The following is a 19,632-nucleotide window of genomic DNA, read 5'->3' as shown; positions in this document are numbered from 1 at the left end:
GGCTGCAGGGCTGCCTCCCGCCCTCCCCAGCTCCCCGAGCTCCCGCCGGCCCCTCTGCTGCTTTGGCACTTGGTACAGGTGGCAGCAGAGGGGCACCTTACGGTGGAGTCAAGTCAGCACCAGGGCAAACCCCCACACAGCCTCGGGCGTTCGTGCCAACACAGGGGCTGGGCTCTGTCCCGCCGCCGGGAGGAAAGTGCAGAACGCGGCCTCCCCGAGCAGCAGGCCCGCTGGCCGCCGAAGCAACGGCGTTTACCAACTCCAGGTGAGCAGGACTTCTCCACATTCAACGAGCTTTAAACAGTTACAAATGCAGTGAGTGCCCCTCGATTGGATGCACATTCCAAACCAGGTGTAAGTCATTTGGGGGAAATGAGAGCACGGGTTGGAGAGCAGATGAGAGAAATCATTGTTTCAGGTAAGATATTGGGCCACCGCATAGAAGAATGTCCTCAGTCTTAACAGAGGCAGCCTGCAGCATTTTGGGGTGAAGTCTCATGATTTTTACTTTTAAGCTGGTTCAGAAATGTAGAGAGAACACTAACGCCCCAAAATGTTCATTTTAAGTCTAGACGGCGGGGACCCATGGACCGCCCGCAGTGCTCTGCTGCTGCGGACAGGCCTCTGCCCGCACCTGGGCCCGACACCGGCTGCTCCTACTTAGGGGTTTGGAAAGGGCCATCTTTAAAGTTCAGACTCGTCCACCATCACAAGATGCCTGCCCTGCCGGTGGCTCTAGAGCCGCGAGCGGCTGAGGCGTTAGCTGGCCTCCCCGCAGCACCCAGCTTGTGGGGCAAGGGCTCGTGGTAGGGTCAGCAGAAGGGATGGTGCAGTCTACAGGGTTTAAGCTACTCCCCCCCTCCCCCCACCCCTCTCTCTCTGGCCAAACCCTTACAGTGAGTCAGGGAGCACTAAGCTGCTGCTGCTGTGCTCACTGACCCTGTTCTCCCCCGACGGGGCCTGTGCTCCGCGCTGGGCGCCCGGGAGACTTGTCTCTCCTCCGTAACCCCGGCAGGGCCTGCAGTGGGTCCTGGAGAAAGACTCATCAGTGGGAAAGGAAGTGACAGCAGTGACCAGGTCTGTATGAGGCAGGGCCCGTGCCCAGCCTCCCAGAAGGGCCCGGACAACCCCCAGTGTCTCCTCTGCGCCCACAGGTCTCACCCCTGCCTGTCCTTCCTCGGGCCCGGGGCTCGGAGAAGGGGAGCTGCCGGCCCCTCAGGCGTCCAGGCCCAGAGGGCAGACTGCTGTGAGGTCATCAAGGTCCTGGAGCCCTCGCCCTCGCTGACAAATGGGAAGTGAGGCCCAGGCCCGGGACTTGCCCCAGGAAGTCACTGCTGCACTCGGGGAGTCTGGTTCCGCACGGGCAGGTCCTCATGCGCGTACAAGCGGGCAGGCCGCCCTGCCCTGCCCTGCCCTGCGGGACACTGCGCCCGCCCCTTGCGGGGTTGACCGTGCTCAGGGCTCCCGGGCCCAGAGGCCCGGCCAGAAACACCGTGGGTACGCTTCTGGGTAGACCAGGAAACCACACGCAGCGGGTCCCGAGTGCCCAACCCTCTCATCCCAGTGGAGAACTTGGGGAGGGAACTGGTTCAGAGCCAAGACTGACCCAGGCCCCGCAGTCTGGGAAGGGCCTTTCGAGGTGAGGAGAGCAAGACAGGGATGCAAATGGCTCAAAGGCACGTGGCTGGGAAGGAGTGGTGTGTCCGGGAGTGACGGAGGGGGAGAGGGAGGGCAGGACCTGGCAGGGGCGGGAGAGGAGGGCTCAGAGGCAGTGGATCAGCAGGAAGAGCACTGACCGTGGCAGGCGCTCATCCGCCCCAGCCCTCTCCCAACCAGCGGTGACGTCGTCTCCGTACCAGAGGGCCTTCCAGCCTCGAGGGGCCCGAGGCTCTGAACAAGGCAGGCTCTCGGAAAGGCCTTCCTGGGGGTCAGTCCAAAGCTGAACTGGCAGTGGGAGGGGCTGGGAGAGCCCCAGTTTAGTCCCTTCACATTGTTAAGAGGGGGCAGGAGCAGACCCCAACCAGAAAACAGCCCGAGCCCCGCTGTCTGCAGGCCCGGCTCCAGCTCCGGGCAGCTCCCCACCTAGCACCATGAGGGGGACAGGCGGCCTCCGCCGCACGCCGCCCAGCCCGCCGTTTCCTTTGGCCAAAATCCCCAGGTTCCTGGGGAGAGTGGGTCTTCCCCGTGGACCTCGCCGCCTCTGTCCACCTGGGCGGCCCAGAGCCCCCCCGGGGCACCTGCACTGTCGCGCGGCCCGGCCCGTGGAGACCGCCCGCCTCCCTCCCTGCACGGAGAAAGACACCCTTTGGGCCTGGGGCTTGCCACCATTTTGTATGACTGAATTAAAAACAAACCCAACCAAAAAAAATATAATATATATATACAAATTATATATATATATATATATATGTATAACACAGTGCGACCCCAGCACCCAAAGTATAAACTCTGGCACCAAGAAGAAAAACAAAATATTAAAATACTTTAGCTTCTTAGTATTGGGGAGGTTAAGGGGCCTCTCGAACCCGCAGCCACAGGTCGCTGGGCAAGGGCGTGGGTGGCAGTGTCCCCAGCTCGCCAGGTCGGCCAGGGGCCGAGGCTGTGGGCGTGGGGACACGTATGTACACTGGAACATGTATACGGCAGACTCCTGAACCGCCTCAGTCTTTTACCACAGGAAACACCACGCGTGTCAGGCCCCAGGGTGGGAAAGGGGTGGATTGAGGCCTGGGTCTCTGGGTCCGAATGGCATGGCAGTGCCCGGGGCCCTGGAGGAGGCCTGGAGGACTGGGTGGATACTGTAGGAATCAGCGGTTCTTTCCCCAAAAAGGGCGGGTGAGATGTGAGGTCTGACCCAGAATGTATGTGGAAGTTCGGAGTTCTCTCGAGGTACCGCCCTCACATCCAGCCTGTGCCCGACTCTGGTCCCCAGCTGGCCCCTCGGGAGGGCCTGGCTCGAAACAGGCAGGGAAGCGTCCAGTCTCGCTCCCTGGTTTGGCAAAAGGCCCAGCTGGGCTCTTCTCCCTTACTGTCTGGGGGACAGGAAATGTGGCAGCTGACACTGAGGGACTCCCTGCTGGGCAGGGCGTGGCGGACAGAGGAGAGGGCGTGGTCGGTAGGACACAGTGAGGGACAGAAAAGAGAGTCTCATGGACCCCTCCTACCAGGAGTGGCCTCCCCCTCGCAGGCTGGGAGCGGGATGGACCTCTGGTGGCTGAGGCGGTCCTAGCAGCCACAGCCCCGGCGCTGGATGCTTGGAGGCGCGGTGGGCCTGCCTGGCTTCTCCCGGCCCTGCCTGGGCCTCGGCAGAGTATTGCTCAGACGTGCTTGGCCAGCCCAGGCCCAGCTCCCGTTCTGCAGGTCGGTCTGGCTCAGCGTGCCGCGGGACGTCCCTGCCATCACAAACGTCAGTCTGGCTGTGGTGGCCACGGCTACCTGGTGTTCTGGAGGTCCTCCCGCAGCCAGGTGGGCAGCGTCTGGCCCATCTTGTACAGCAGCTTGGAAAGCTCGATGTTGTGGTCCCGGTAATAGTCCTTCAGGAAGGCGCGGGACTGTAACAGGAAGGAGAGCTCAGATTGTGGTGATGTGCGGACCCAGAGGGACCCCCCTCTTTAAAACCACCCTTCTGCTGGCACCATCCCCTATGCCCATTATTTGTTCACAGTCTTCTTAAAATGGTAGCCTCCAAAAGAAAACTCCTACCTAGTACGAGCACCCAATGTAGCACATAAAGACAAGTTCTTGTTATACAGAGGAGAGAGAGAACCAGTTAAAATCAGGGGCGAGCGCGACCAGTGTGACTCAGTGATTGAGCATCAACCTATGAACCAGGAGGTCACGGTTTGATTCCCAGGTTGCAGGCTCGGTCCCAGTGTGGGGTGTGCAGGAGGCAGCCAATCAATGATTCTCTCATCACTGATATTTCTCTCTCTCTCTCCGTGTCCCTTCCACATTGAAATCAATTAAAAAACTATTTAAAAACAAAAACAAAAACCAGGGGCAAACATAAGGAGTCACAACGTGTGATCTTTCCCCTATATCCTTTGTACCTGCCCTTCTCTCCTACAGGAATGCCTCATCCTTCCCTGCCATAGGTCCAAATGGGCCCCAACCTTTCAGGCCCAACTCCAGAGACCCCTCTAACCCTAACCTTAACCCTAACCCTAATTCCCATAGCGCTTTCGGGGACCTCTCCTACTGCACGGAGCACTTCCTATCTTGTATACTACTTACTGGTGTATGTGACTCACTTCCTTCCTAGACTAGGAGTTCCTTGAAGGCAAAGAACATGTCTGATGCATCCTCGGAGCCCCGTGGCATTCAGCCCTTCGTAGAAGGTAATTAATACTCATTTGACTAAATCATTTCTGATCCACCACAACCCAACCCGTATTTCCTCATCGTTAAGAACACCATCCAGAAAGTGCCAAGGCCATCCACGTGCTGGGCTCAGGTCAAGGGGAGAGAAGGCTCCCTCCAGGACAGGGGCCCCGTCCATTTGCCCAGCTGTTGCGGGCAGCGTGCCCACCACTTACGTCCAAGTCCATCTCTGGGTATTTCCGGCCCTTGCTTTTGCCCAGACACTTGGTTTTTCCTCCTTCGAGCAGTTGGCACCAAAATCCTTTCTTTGGATCAAACCTGTGGAGGGGAGGAAAGTCAGGGATGGGAGATGGCCTAGCCCACCTCCTTCCCACTGAGGCAATGTCCTCCGACCCCAGGAATGGCAGAGCCTAGGAGACTACAACCACCCCCCCCCCCGCCCACTGTGCCCTCTGGAGCCCACCGATTGCCTGGGGCTTACACTTGCATCTGCTGGCCCACGTTTTGTCCCGGACTCCATTAAGCCAGCCTGCCCTTCTTCCCAGCTGGCGGCGGCTCACGTGGCCTGAGCCTCCCCTTCTCTGGGCTGGCAGCCCCAGATCCTACATGAATCCATAACCTGGGCACCCCCACCTCCACAGCACCCGGAAACCTCTCCTAAGCATTCCCCAGCCCAGGGGTGAGCAGCACTCTTTTACCCATGAATCCAATGGAGGGGGCAGTTTAGTGAGGTTCTTGGTATTTTTTTTTTAATGAACTGTATTTTTATGAAGAATTACAATATCTGCAGTTGTATTTAAGCATGCCATCATTGGAAAGTTTCGTTTTTTTGGAGTGAATTTCAGAAATGACAGCGCAAGGCTGCCTTTGGGATTTGAAGTCATGCTGGGCCTTCGAAGGCATTTTGGGGAGATGAGATCTGAAGCTGTCACGGGGAGGGGAGGCATCCTGGCATCAGAATTCAGCCCCAGGCCAGGAACCGTGAGGAGACTCGTGGGCATGAGGACAGCAGGAAAACAGAATTCACATTTGGCGGGTGAAGGAAATAGTGATTTCTGAATGGGCACGGGGTGGGCAGAGACAATGGTGATGGTGATGATGACAGCACCTACATTTCTTCAGCGTTACATGCCAGGCACTGAGCTAGGAGCTCCACGTGAATGCTTTCATTCGACACAGCGACCCCGGGAGGTAGGGATCATTACCTAAGTCCCCAACTCACAGGGGAGGAAGTCGGCCTGAAGGAGCGAAGCCATTTCTCAAGGTCGCACAGCTGAGGAAGTCATGGAGCTGGGTCCTAACCCAGGCATGCCTGACGTCACAGCCCACACCCTTCGCTGCTTCCGCCTCAAAGTGAGGGGCTACCTTCCCTTCCCCACCTTCAGCTTCCAGGACAGTGAGAAGGGCACATTCTTGCTGGAGACTTTCCTCAGAAGGCAGCCAGGGGAGGGGCTTCATTCCTCCTTCTCTGACCCCCCGGGCCAGCTGAGGGCGCCACTGTCTGTGACCCGGCACCGGGAGGCAGCCTCTGCCCAGCCCTGAGCCCTTACTCACCTGGGGAGGGCACTATCCACACATCTGCACTGGGTCCTGAGTGCCTGGATTACTAGCCTTCAACAGCATCTGTGGTTTACTTTTCCTAAATTACATTAAGTCACCATCTAAGACTAAGAAACCCTGTGGGAATTGGGGCTGCTCCTTGTTGGTCTAACTTACTTAGACGAAACATCTGAAAATGTCCAGCCCGGACTGAACAGAAAACCCCAGGAGTGGGACCCACCAGAGGACAGATTTATAAATGTGACGTAAGTCATGTTATTAGTAGCTTTTCTGCTAAACTGCCATCAAGGACATGCGTCCGTGCTCACGCTGGTTCCTGATAATTGACCTGTGTCTCTCTCATAATCACTCAACACTTTGGTGTTTGGCCCAGGTGCCTGCTCAGGAAACCCCGTTTAAAGGCCAAGGCACCACTCACGCCAAGGCTTTGTGGTAGTCAATGGTGTTGGTCACCCCAAGGAACTTCTGCACGGTGTCCATCACTTTGGCAGGTTCTGTTCTCAGCAGTTTGCCGTCCAAGACCAGAATCTGGAAAACAGAAAAGATAAAGGCATCAATTGAACCTGCTTGGACTCCCGTGGCAAAGAGGCCCCGTTTTCTGGGTCAGCAGCCATGGCTACAAACTGGGGCCCCACACTCTGGAGAGTCTGTTGCCTCCCCGCCTCTGAACGGCAGGTGTCCCCGACCCTCTGACCCTCTGTCCTCTGAGCCTAGCTCCCTGGTCCCTGCCCGCCTCCCCGACCGAGGTCATCCCTTCCTCCCATCCCCACAACTGCCCTCTCGGCCTCTCCTCAGGCTTCTCTGGCGCACATGTTACTCTCCTGCCCGAGTCCTCCAAGTTTTCCTAAACGTGTCGCACGATCTGGCCCTGCCTACCTCTCCAACCAGGTTCTCCCTCCATCACCACACCCCCAAACCCCCTCCCAGGGACCTACTCCAGGGATTTCTGGGTCCCCTTAAGAAGACAGCCCCTGTTGTGATGGAAGAAGGACTTGGGGAATTCTCACACATCAACCTTGGGATAAACAAGACTGAAACCTCCGAGGATCCCAAAGGTTTAACTCGCCAGGGATGGCATTTCTGGCCCCGTGACTGGTGGGAGAGGTTTGGCGGCTCTCTGCCAACCACAGCACGCCCATACTGTGCTGGCCCTCCCAGGGGGAGGGACAGGCGGCTACCTGGTTGGCGTGAAAGGCGCTGAGCCAGCGCTCAATGTGGGTGGCGTACCAGCCGGGGACCAGGCAGCGGTTCTGCAGGGCACGCAACTTCGAGGACGCGTCGGGCCCGGCCGTGATCACCTCGTGGAAGGTGTACTTCAGGGCCACGGGGTCATCGTGGGCTCGCTGGTGCTGCGGGCAAGGGGAGAGGTCGGCAGGTCACTTGGAAGGCAAGCAGGAAGAAGCCTGAGTGGGTGAGCAGCCATGAGGCCGCCAGAGCCCTGGGTTCAAGTCTAGCGTCTGTTTCACATCTGACCTCAGGGAAGTCACTGGCCCCTCCGAGCCCGAGTTCCCTCATCTTTGCAAGACACGAGCTGGAGGAGATCAGTTTCCAAACCATGGTAATTTGCATACCATCTCTGTAATTTCTGCAATACCCACAAACCGCCTGCATAGGCCACTGTCAGCATACTCTTCTTTACATTGACTCATCTTTCTTATTCACACACAGTAATTTCTAAAGAAAACCCACTATCCCCTCATGAATGGAAAACTAGAACAGTTGTCGCACATAGAAAGTTCATAAATAAAAATAATGCAACGTTCTCCAACACAGTCAGATACAAACATCTGCTACAGACCCGGCCCCCAAACCTCGCGCGCTTTGTTGAAGACACAGCCTAGCAACGTTAGAAAGGACTTACGTGCCACTTGTGCCAAATTAAAAATTTCTCCTTTATGTAAATCAGGTGTTACAGACTGAATGTCTGTCCCCTCCCCAAATTTACATGTGGACGCCCTGACCCCCAATGTGATAATACTGAAGATGGGGCCTTGGGGCGGTAATGAGGCTGAGATGAGGACACGAGGGTGGGGCCCTGGCGACGGGATTAGCGTCCCTATAAGAAGAGATACCAGCGCGCACACCGCTGTGAGGACACAGGGGGAAGGCAGTTGTCTAACGGCCAGGAAGAGGACCCTCATCAGTGGCTGTACTGGTGCCACCTTGATCTTGGACTTCTAGCCTCCAAAACGATGAGAAATAAATTCCTGTGGTTTAAGCCACCCAGTCTAGAATATTTCATTATGCCTGCCTGAGGAGACAGACAGAAGGATTGGAAGAACTGGACAGGGGGAAATGCCAGGTTTGAACCGCCTGAAATAATGCCATGAGCCCTCGGCATCCGCAGAATTCCCATGGTCCAGAGATCAGGGACCTGTCGACCCGGGGGACCCTCACCTGTCCCCATACTCCCACCAAGGGTTGCACCCAGCTCAGAGGAAGGGGAGAGGTCTGTAGCCGGCCCCCTGCCAGTGCTGTGGGCACAGCAAGGCCCCAGAGAGGAGACAGCCACCAACACCCAGGTGCACAGGCTCAGAGGGGACGGGAGCTGCCTACAGTGGCCTGAGGGGGCCTTTCTGGACTGGCTGGTAGAGCAGGTACCCCCAAGACCCCAGCACATCACATGGCTGGCAGGGAAGGACACCACCAAAAAGGCCCGTGGAACGGTGTTCAGAAGAAATTAAGTCACGCTATCGAAATCCAAGTTCTAGTTCTCAAGGAAGGACTAGGAGTCATCCTCTCTCTGGCATGGGTATAGTCCAGGTGACTTCCTAACCTGATCAGGCATTGCATCCTCCACTGAGGATGGCAGGTCCTATTATCTTGTCCTCCTCTGACTTCCCGCCCCGCCCCCTCCCTGTATCCAGTGAGGGGCCACAGTTAGTATCAGCCCAGATCACTGGTCACCAAATCAAAGCAGACCCAGCCTCCACCTCTTTTTGACGTCAGAATGAGAGGCAGGACCCCAGACAAAGCTAGGAGGGTGGGCAGGTGACTGTTGGCTGGGATTCACCAAGGATTTCTGCCTGTCCTCCACCAGGCTAGAAGCACCATGGAGGTGGGACTCCATTCTTACCCACCACCACATCCCAGGAGCCAAGCTAGGGCACATAGATGACTAGTAAATATTTGGTTTTTGTTGTTCTTATTGTTTTGATTTCAGAGAAACGAAGAGGGAGAGATAGGAACATCAATGATGAGAGAGAATCACTGATTGGCTGCCTCCTGCACACCCCCTTCGGGGGGTCAAGCCCACAACCTGGGCATGTGCCCTGACAGGGAATTGAACCTCAACTTCCTGGTTCATGGCTCAATGCTCAACCACTGAGCCACACCGGCTGGGCTAGTAAATATTTGTTGAATGAATGAATAGCTGAGTAGCAGACAGAGCCCCATGCCCCCAACCAGGTCCCTGCTCCGGCCCGGCTCACCTGGTACCAGGAATAGGCCCGGTCCGCTGGGTTGATGAGGATGGTCAGGACCTTGGCTTTGGGCAACAGGGCGGCTGCCCGCCGGGGCGCCACTTCCGAATCAAAGTAGTTGGCGCTTTTCTCAAAGTAGAAGTCAGAGGTGGTGTTGGAGGGGATGGGGAAGAACTCCATGTACCTGCAGGAAGCCCAAACGGGGGGCTCACAGTCAAAACTCTTGAGGAAAGGGCTGAGGGACACAGCACAGAGGGTGAGAGTCGCTGGGGGTTGAACTTCCGAAAGCAAGCAGGGCACATCGCTCCCAGCCAAGCAAGGACTTGCTTCTGGCAGGGATGATGCTAGAGGAATGGCACTTGGCAAGTCTCCCTTTCTGGAAATCCTTGGGGTGAGGAGGATCTGAAGACTTATGGGTTATGTCTCCCTCCTAAACAGATGCTCCCAGAGTAAAACTGACAGGGCCCCAACTACCACGGCCACTAGGGGGCGAGCTGGGACTCTGAGCGGCCTGACAGTTTCCCAGATGAACCTCCCATATCCCACCCGGAGTGAGCGTCCATGCTAGTCCTTTGAGGCCATTTCCAGGTTGAAGGTCCCTTAGAAAACTGAATGAACATTCCAGAACCCCAGGGGCACCTACTCAAGCAAAATGGAGGGACATTTTCAGGGGTTCGTGGGAACCAAAGTGCACGAGGTCCACCCTAGTTAAAGTGTGGGATCCCTACTCTAACCTGTGAGTCAGGGATCCTCCAGGGGTGTCCCTCATCAGAGCCACATGGGGGCAGGTGGGTTCCTGCACCCACCCTTCACATGTACGAAATCAAAACCTTGGGAATGGGGCTGAGGAACTGCTCTTTCTTTCTGAATTTTCTTCATAAAATGCATCTTTCTGTCCACAATCCATTGTAATCCTTAGATCAAGAAAGCTCTGAAAACAGAAGCTTTCCCCATGTTTGTAGCGAAGCCATTTGGCAGCAAAAGCTGACATTAATCTTACTTGGTATAAATATTCACATACTTTGCCACAGACATATTGATGTGTTTGCTAATGGGATGCTGCCCCAGACCCTGCTGATGGTGCTGCTAAATAGATGGTGTCACGGCACAGCCCTCCCTGCAATCTGAAAAACGCTGACTTCCAAGAATACATCTCACCACAATAGGTTTAATTTTTTTTTTCACTTCTTAAAAAATGTGTTTTTATTGATTTTTACTTTTTTATTTTTCTATAGAGAGGAAGGGAGAGGGAGAGAGACAGACAGAGTGAAAGAAATACTGATCGGCTGTCTCCGCATGCACCCTGGGGCATGTGCCCAGACCGGGAATCAAACCAGTGATGTTTGGGTGCATGGATGGGATGACACTTAAATCAACTGAGCCACACCGGCCAGGGCCACAATAGGTTTTAGATAGTTGCAGCCATTTTAGAGATATAGACAGAGAGACAGGTAGGTAAGTAGGTAAATAGAGAGATGAAAAACAAGAGAGAAATACCAAAAAACAAAACAGAAGAATTGCCATAATCTCTCCACCCAGGTAAACTACTGACATAACAATAACACAGGAGAGGAACACATGTATAAGGTAAGAAAAGACAAGCAGGAGAGAAAGATGTAAATTTAAAAATCGGAACCTAACACCATCCCCACGTGGCGCCTACACCCAGGAAACCTCGGTGACGGCTTCTGGTGAAGCTGTGGTGTCAGCCACTCCCCAGGCGACTCCCTGAAGGCTAGCGAGCCGCCTCTGAAGGACCCACAAGACACTTTGGTTCCGAGGTCAGCCAAACACAGTGGGACGGGCCAGCTCTCGGGCCAGAACACTTGGATTTTAGCCCCTTGCTCTGGCCCAGCTCTTGGGACCTTGGATGAGTCCCTGGCCTCCTCTGGGACTTAGGATGCTTCTGTGCGAGCCAGGCAGGGGCTGGACTCTGACCCCGAGCAGTAAAGCAGAGGGTCACCGAGCGTCCTGTCCGTGACAAGGTTCCAACACCATGGCTCCAGGGTCACCCCGCTCTGTCCCCGTTTACAGGAACTTTAGCTGCGTGTGAGCAAGCACAGCTGCTTCCTGCTGTGGCCACGCGGACCTCCTCCCGGGCAGGCTCTGCGGTGGCCTTCCTGTCCCTCTGTGCACAGAAGGGCCCACTCACCAGTCGATGCCTTTGTGATAGTTGTGGCCGTTAAAAAACTGGATCTCCTCGAAGGTCTCTGAGCTGGGGTAGTTGCTGCTGAGGTCGGGGTGCATGCCCAGGAACAGGTAGAGGGCCGTGGTGCCTGCGGGACAGAAGGAGGCTGAGACCAGGGCCTGGAGTCTGCAATCCTGGGGTCTGGTTCTAGCTCTCCACTGTGCTCTGGGGCTTAGTCTCCACAGCTATACAGTGAAGGAATTACACTAAACCTGGGATGGCAAATACATGGCATGCATGTGAACACCCCAACTCCTGCACCCACTGCAGACATCACTAATCCACCACAGCATTCTCATCACTAAACGAGGACTTGAACTCAGAATCTTTCTCACCATTGTACCCCAGCAGCCACACCCCACTCAGGACAGGCTCCTCCTAATCCCAGAACCAGGTCTAGGTTTATGCTGGGCCCCTCCGGCCCTGGGCCTCTGTTCTCTCTGGCACTCGGGAGGAGCTCAGAGAAAAGGGAGCTCCAGACCCTCCAGGCTGTTGATGTGAAATTCTTGAAGGGCTAAGAAATCTGGCTCCGAGGCCTCTTCTCCTGAGTGCCCTCACTCATGCCCCTCCCCCATTACACAGCACAGGGCCTGCCCCTCCTCCTTGAGAGAGCTCACTCCTTTCCTGTGTGTGAGCCTATGGTTACACGCTACAACGAGGCCCCAGCAGAGAAGGAGACTTTAGACTCTGGTGATTAAGAGTGTATGTTCTGGCCCTGGCGAGTGTTTCTCAGTGGTTAGAGCATTGGCCCGAGAACCAAAGGGTCCCTGGTTCGATTCCAGTCAAGGGCACGTACCTGGGATGCAGGTTCCCTGCCCTGATTGGGGCTCATGCGGGAAGCAACCAATTGATGTGGCTTTCACATTGATGTTTCTCTCTCTCTCTCTCTCTCTCTCTCTCTCTCTCTCTCTCTCTCTCTCTCTCTCCTCTCTCACCCTCTTCCCCTCCCACCTACACTAAAATCAATGGGGAAAAATATCCTCCAATGAGGATTAACAAAACGAAAAAAAAAAAAAAAAAAGAGTGTATGTTCTGGGATCACAGAGACCAGGGTTCAAGGCCTAGATCTGCCATTTCCTAACTGAATGTGCTAGAGGAAGTCACTTAACTTCTCTGAGTCCCGCATTTTTGCTATGAGATGAGGGTACCCGTTTGTGCCTTAGAGAGTATGGACGGCAGATACTTACTTGGCAATTGTGTCACCACTTCCTCCTGCACCTCTGGCAGACATGACTAACTGATCACATGACTAACTGATCGCAGTCCTCTCTGCACTGAACCAGTTTTGCCTGGCATTGCTCAAACTTGCTGAGCAGCTGATCTGGGCATCTGCCTAGACTGGAGATTCCCAGGACACAGGGAGAGCTCCCTGAGGCTGTGGTGGTTCTGGACAGATTGAAGAATTCCATGCCCACCCCACCCTCCACCCTGCTCCCTGCTCCCACTGCCACATTGACAGGCAATTCATATTCACCCCAACTTCACTCCTACTTCCTGGGAAAGAGGGGGCAGGTTATTGGGGAATGGGACCAGGGCAAGGTAGTCCCCAGGGTTCCATGGCTAAGACAGCAGGCGAGGGGGAGGGTGGTCAAGAGAGAAGAGACCTGCCTGTTTTCTGGGGGCCAATGATGAGGAGTTTGGGGAAGCGGTCACACGTCTTCTCCTTGGACCAGATGTCTTTGTGGCGTTTGTCCTCGCAGGGGTCCTAAAACAACAGTGGGAGGGATGTCAGGGGGGCCAAGAACCCAATGAATGGGCCCCATGGCATGTGGATTTGTGGCTCTTACACCCTGACTGACGGGCTTTACTCTATGAGTCCTTGTCACATCCCCACCTCAGGACACTGGGCGGCTGGCAGGCAGGGGCCACTTCTGGTCAGTCCTAGCAAAATGCTCAGCCCAGTGTCTGTCATACAAAGGGAATTCACCAGTGGCTGTTGAATTTAACTGCCTGAGATGTGTCTTAACCAGGGGTCAAGAACTTTTACTATAAGCTTAATAAATCTTCTGAAATGTTAGTAAATATTTTAGGCTTGGAGCCTATCCCGTCTCTGTGGCAACTATTCAGCTCCACTGTGTAGCCTGAAAGCAGGCGCAGGCAGTACATACAGGACTGGGCGTGGCTGGGTCCCAGAAAGACTATAAATAGACCAGGGCCAAAGTCTGTGGACCTCTGCTCTGAACTATGAGCATGCCATTAATTCCAGCTTCTGTCTCTAGTTCTTGACAGTCCCCAGGGGCAGGCTTCCCCGAGAATGGTCTCCCTCCACCCTCCCATCGGCCCCTTTCCCATGGCTCAGGGCCTGCTGGAGTGAGGAGGGCAGGGAAGACTAAGAGTCGAACTGGGCTGGCAGTTGCTTTCTATACTTCCTCTACATCAGATTCGCTGACGGTTGTACTGCTGTGTTTTCAGAGGCTGTGTGTGAGTGTGCATGCCTGTCCGTCTGTGTGGGAGGTGGACACACATGTGCATGAGAACAAGTGAGTGAGCCCATCCTGAGAGCAAATGTACACCTGAGTTTACACTCAAGAGTCCGAGGGTGTGAGGCTGAGCCCTGCCCACGTCTGGAGCTTGAGCCTGTGAGCAGTGGGCATTCCCTCCTTGCGACAAGGCCTCCAGGCCCCACCTCCCACCCACCTGCCAGAGCGGGTCCTTCTCTTCGGAGAAGATCTGGAAGTACTTCTGGGCCAGCTGCACAGGGGGCAGCGTCTGCAGCCGGAGGTTGGTCCAAGAGTGCAGGAAGCGCACCAGGTGCTTAAAGGTGTACAGGCCCAGGCGGTCATTCCCGTAGTTGGACAGGTGCGTCATGAAGATGCTGATCTGCTCCAGGAGGGGGAAGCGGGGGGAGAGGCAGGGGTTGGTCAGCCTCTGAGCCACCTTCACCCACTTCCGACCTTTTGGTCTTGCTTCAGCTTGAAGGGCCACTCGATGACCAGTCCAAGGTTCATCGGGGCCACCCACAATCTCCCTGTGTGACCTTGGGCTGGGCACAGCCAGGTGAATGCAGATCTGACTGACCAACTGCTACAGCCCTGAGATGGAAGCTGACCCTTTTGGGTGTTCTGTTTCATTTTTTTGGCGGGGTGGTGGTGCATGGAAGATAAGGTAACACTTAGTTGTCCCACAAAACTAAATAGTACCACCACTTGATATCTATTTAACATCTTGATATCTATATTAAAGCACAAATTATTATTTCCACTTTACAGATAAGGAAAGAGAGGCCCAGAAATTTCAGGTAAATAGTTTACATTGTATGTATTATATATAGTTTATACATTGTTTACTATGTACGTTAACATATACTTAAATATTTATACACTCACACCAAGCCTGGAGAGAGCACGTGGTTTAGAATGCTAACACTACTATACTGAAGTGCGAGGTTGTAAAAGGAAAAAAGCTCAGATTCTCTGCCCAGGGCCATGATGTGAGCAGGGACAGAGCCGAGGCTGGAGAGTGGGTTTCCCAATTCCCGGCCCTCACACCTGCTCTACGCCTGCTCCCCGGCCCGGGAGGCCTGCCTCGGGCAGACGGGCACCGCAGCCCCACCTCCCCGCCAGCGGGCTGAGGAACACTCACGGGATTGAGGAGCACGGTGAGGAAGAGCTCGCCCCCGTTGATGATCTTGTCCAGCTCGCTGGAGCCACCAGGGTACTCGTTGTAGAAGATGGTGTGTGTGAAGAGGCCGCAGGTCTGCCGCGGGAGGACCTGGGGATGGGGACAGAGAGGCACTCTGGCACCTCCAGGCATGGATGGAGGAGGGAGGACCCTTCCTAAGAGCGGCCAGGGTGTTTATTATCTGTCTCCTCCCATGAAACTGTGGGCTCCAAGAGAGCAGAGAACTCACCTGTCTTGTCACCACCTCATCCTGCAGTTAATTCAAGTGCCTGGTACTGAGGGGGGGTGGTTGGTGGAGGGTGGATGGATGGATGGATAATGGATGGATGAACCTGGCCGCCCCCAGCTGCCCCATCTGGGCTGACAACTCATCCTTTCAGCAGTTCAGGCCCAAAACCCTGGAGTCATCCTGGACTCATCTTTCTCCCACACCCGACATCCAACTCCTCAGCAGATCCTGCTGGCTCTAACTCCTAGGTAAGTCCAGAACCTGATCCCGTCCCAACATGCACCCTGTCCAAGCCACCACCATCTCGCGTCTGGAAGCCTGCATCTCCTAACTGACCTGCGGCCTCCCACTTTGTCCCCAACAGTCTCTGCTCCACTCAGCAGCTAAAATGATGGCCATCCTTGTAAAACGTGTCAGATGCTAACAGCTCGCCAAGCCGTGCTCCGAGGGAGTGTGTGCACACCGTGTGCCGGCTGCGGGCCACTCACCATGATGCCGTTGTGGACGAAGCCACGGCGGTAGCGGGCCGGCTTCAGGTGGGGGTACTCCTCCGTGCTGGTCACTCGGATGTTCCACACCTGCTTCCAGGCCTCGTACAGCTGCACGTGCACAGGGTACACGCCCGAGTGGTGGGGCGCCACTGCGTACCCCATGTCTGTGGGAATGCCGTGCTCCTGGGGAGAGGAGGGCCAGGGCAGGGTGAGCGGGGGCCCCATCCCCTCTGGGCCTTATGTCCCTTTGCAGAACGGGACAGAGAAATCAGCGGCCAGAGCAGCAGGGCAGTGGGCCCAAGCCCTCGTGGTGCAGACGGGGACAGGGAGGCCCAGGAGGAAGGGGATGTGCTCAGAGTCTCCAAGTAAGGGCCTGGCGGAGCTGGGACTCCAACTCTCGGCCCAGTGCCGTGCCCTCCAGCACCCAGGAGCGAGGAACAAAATGGGGCTTTTCCTGCCAGCCTGGGCCTGGAACTGGCTGTGGCCCAGGCAGAGCTAGCACCGGCCTCGTTCCCTCCTGGCTGAGGGGCCTCCCACCCCGGCCTGAAGGGAAGAGCCTGGGCTCAGGAGACAAACGGGCCTGGGCTGAAGTCTCACTAGCTGGTGTGGCCGCCTGCGCTTTAGTTTCTAGTCTAAAAGGGAGGCTATCAATACCCGCCTCTTGGGGTCTCTGTGAGGCTTCCATGCGACAGGGGTTACGAAGATGTTAATAAAGAGCTGTCACACCGAACTGTGAAAGCAGCCAGAGGCCCGCCGTCGGACCCCAGCCCAGCCCTAGCCCGCCCGGCTCCGCCCCGGAGGGAATCTTACTCACGACAGCGAACTTCTTGTTCAGGGCCATCTGCTCAGCCAGCACGGACTGGTTGTGGAAGAGGTGGGGCTGCATGTGGCTCCACATGTGGGGGAACCACCAGAACTCCTGCACGTAGGACAGCAGCAGGTCGTCCCCAGCATCCTCGGCGTCAGTACCTGCAGCCCGAGCACAGGCAGCTCAGCCCGGCCACCTGCCCTGAGGTCCTCCAACCTGGGCAGGTGCACAGGATGGGAGGAGGCCATGCCACGCCCCCCAGAGCTTGGAACCTGAGCTACAGCACAGGAGCAGACGTTATCTATTTCTATAATTTCTTAAAATCCAAGGACACTTTAAGCAGAAACAGTGAAGTCATTTTAATAGGTGAGGTGGAGGGGGTGACAAGAGGGAGACCTTCCCCAGGACAGCAGAATAGTGGGCTCAGGGGGAGCCAAGGCATGCTGTTGCTGTCCCCAATGGCCTCTGCCTGGGGCTGTGACTGTTCTGTGAGCTGTTGGCCGGGGGGTGGGATGGAGGGTACAGGGATCAAATGTGCCCCTAATATGGCCCATCAGACCACGTGCTGCCTGTGGCACCGTGCTCTGAGGGTCTGGATGTGATGGCCCCTGGAGGTTGCTAGCGGGGCACAGCGGGCCCACTTACCTGTGTGGAAGAATTTCCCTGAGTAGCCCAGGTTGAAGGTGAAGTTTGGGATGTGTGTGCGTAGTTCATTCTGTGTATCAAACAGGGCCTAAGATGGCAGAGGAGAAAGAAAGGGGTGAGGGGGAGCCAGCAGCTCCCATTCTTCCCATTGAGGGCCTGGAAGTGTCCTGCTGTCCCAGGACCGGCTAAAACATTTGTGGGGCCCGGGGCGGGGGGGGGGGGGGCGAATGAAAATGTGGGACTCTTACTCAAAACGAAGAATGACAAAAAGGCAAAGCAGAGTATTACACCTTGTACAAGCCCTTCGGAGCACGGGGCCCTGCGTGGCTGCACGGGCCCCATGCCCCTGAAGTCAGTCCCGAGTGGCCACCCACACCAGGCTTCTGGCAAGAGGAGTCCTAGACCCTAGGCTGGCTCTGCTGTGTGTCCTTAAGAAGGCTTCATAACTTCTCCAGGCCTCAGTTTCCCCCAGAGTAATGGGGGTAATAGCATCTCCTTATGGGGCTCTTGGAAGAATTAAATAAGATTTTGCATGTTGAACTGTCTGACATTTGGTAAATGATGAAAAATGGTGACGTCGTAGGTCTGTCTATGGTCTCTGCCACTGTAAGCCCCAGGTCTTCACGTGTCAAATGTGGAGCACTTCTCCTCACAGGGGAATGCAAGGCCAATGTCAAAGGACCATGACCTTTCCAAAGATGTACTGGGCATCCAGCAAAGCAATGTTCCCATGCATGGCACGCCCAGTGCTTTGCAAGTCAATGAAGGGTTGTTGACACTTCTGAAACAAACCTACAGTTGTACTCTGGGATCAAGACTCAAAAACATCCTTGCATGACACACAAGGCTGCTAAGAAACCTGCAAGAGCCCGCTATCCAAACACGGCAGACTCGATGCCCTGGCCCCCTGGGCCACCACCGGCATCTTACCATGGCCACATACTGCCTGGTAGACACGCACGCTCCAGCCGGGTGGCCTTGGGCGAGTTACTTCATTTCTCTGAGCCTCAGTGCCCTGCTCTGTAAAATGGGACTTACGACAAGGCCCATCACACAAGGCTGCTGTGAGGGTCCGATGAGGCAACTCATAGAAGGCCTGAGCCCAAGCCTGGCCCTCGCCAAGCCCTGCATAAGCAGCTGCTGTTGGCATTATTTAAAGTGCACTGACAGCCAGCCCTGCACTAGTCTCTGAAAGAAAGGCTCAGTGTAGCCCATGCTTGGGATTAAAGAAAAAAACCCAACTCTGTCCTTTTTGACTCACAAGGACATTTAAGGCAAACGGGACCCTGGCTGGCGAAGCGTGGTGCAATCTGCACTGAGCTGAGCGAACGGCAGAGGGCGCTTCTGTTCGTATTCTTTTACAGAAAGACTCCAGACGGCTAGCATTCCTCCCACTCTAAAATTGGGAATATAAGAACCAGGCAGGGGGCAACCCCAGGTTCACGGGGAATACAGTGAGCCTGGAGCCTGGTTTCCACATGAGGTCAACCCTGGACAGGCAGCGAAGACCCAGGTGACACAGGAGAGAGCAAGGTTGGGCCATCAGAAGACCGTCCTAAGAAATCTCAGGAGGAAACACGTTTCATAAAGCAGATGAAAGCAACACTGCCCTGCCCCAGGAGGCTGGAGTGGGAGGGCTCAGAGCCTGGCTGTCTGCACACACCCCTCACGCCTCACCCCAGCACCTCTGTGAAAGCCTAGGTACAGGGGTCCTCAAACTTTTTAAACAGGGGGCCAGTTCACTGTCCCTCAGACCGTTGGAGGGCCGGACTATAGTTTAAAAAAAACTATGAACAAATTCCTATGCACACTGCACATATCTTATTTTGAAGTGAAAAAACAAAACGGCAAAAACACCCGCATGTGGCCCGCGGGCGTAGTTTGAGGATGCCTGGCCTAGGATGTCAGAAAATAGCCTGCAACCCTCCCATCCGCCCATCTTGTCACTTTGCAGCGGGGGCTCAGAGATGGGAAGGGACCTGCCCGCGTCACCCAGGAGGGTCAAATCGGAACTTGGACCCAAATCTTGATTCCCGAGACAGTGCCTACTCCCAACACCATCTGCTCTGCCCTCCTAGGGCGGCGAGAGGAAGAGTAGAGAATTTATTCTTGACCAAGGCAGGAGCCTGACCCCCCACCCCAGCCTTCCTTCCAGGCCCAGGGCCAATCCCAACAGGGATATCAGAGGATGGAGACAGCACAGTCACTCAGCGTGAAAAGCATTCCTCTTGGAAATCTCTTTTCCAATCCTCCTCCCAACATCAAAAGAAGTCTCGGTTTGGCGCTAATATTTCTCTGACACTTGCTAATCCCGTAGAAGAGCGACAGGCGGCCAGAGGCAGCGTGTC

At 55.5% G+C, this 19,632-nt stretch overlaps 1 protein-coding gene across 6 annotated transcripts in view; it reads right to left on the bottom strand.

Moving 5' to 3' along the window:
* Positions 1-2,363: 2,363 nt before the first annotated feature.
* The window catches only part of NDST1 (N-deacetylase and N-sulfotransferase 1), a 52,498-nt gene continuing 35,229 nt past the window's right edge, over positions 2,364-19,632 (bottom strand). For 5 of the 6 annotated variants that reach the window (XM_079770509.1, XM_079770507.1, XM_079770508.1 and 2 more), the window contains 12 exons: positions 17,285-17,372; positions 16,646-16,800; positions 15,829-16,014; positions 15,073-15,201; positions 14,128-14,310; positions 13,099-13,195; positions 11,455-11,578; positions 9,312-9,486; positions 7,059-7,229; positions 6,299-6,408; positions 4,536-4,638; positions 2,364-3,551 (listed from right to left, as the gene is read on the bottom strand). In XM_079770509.1, coding sequence (XP_079626635.1) covers positions 3,432-3,551; positions 4,536-4,638; positions 6,299-6,408; positions 7,059-7,229; positions 9,312-9,486; positions 11,455-11,578; positions 13,099-13,195; positions 14,128-14,310; positions 15,073-15,201; positions 15,829-16,014; positions 16,646-16,800; positions 17,285-17,372 — 1,641 coding nt within the window. In that variant the 3' untranslated portion in view covers positions 2,364-3,431. Of the gene's footprint in view, positions 3,552-4,535; positions 4,639-6,298; positions 6,409-7,058; positions 7,230-9,311; positions 9,487-11,454; positions 11,579-13,098; positions 13,196-14,127; positions 14,311-15,072; positions 15,202-15,828; positions 16,015-16,641; positions 16,801-17,284; positions 17,373-19,632 lie in introns of those variants that run through there. The other variant, XM_079770512.1, reaches the window with a different exon arrangement.

The sequence above is a fragment of the Cnephaeus nilssonii genome, assembly GCF_951640355.1.
Source record: "Cnephaeus nilssonii genome assembly, chromosome: 5".
Lineage (NCBI taxonomy): Eukaryota > Metazoa > Chordata > Mammalia > Chiroptera > Vespertilionidae > Cnephaeus > Cnephaeus nilssonii.
Note: the sequence above shows the minus strand (reverse complement) of the source record. Positions and strands in the feature narration are given on the sequence as shown.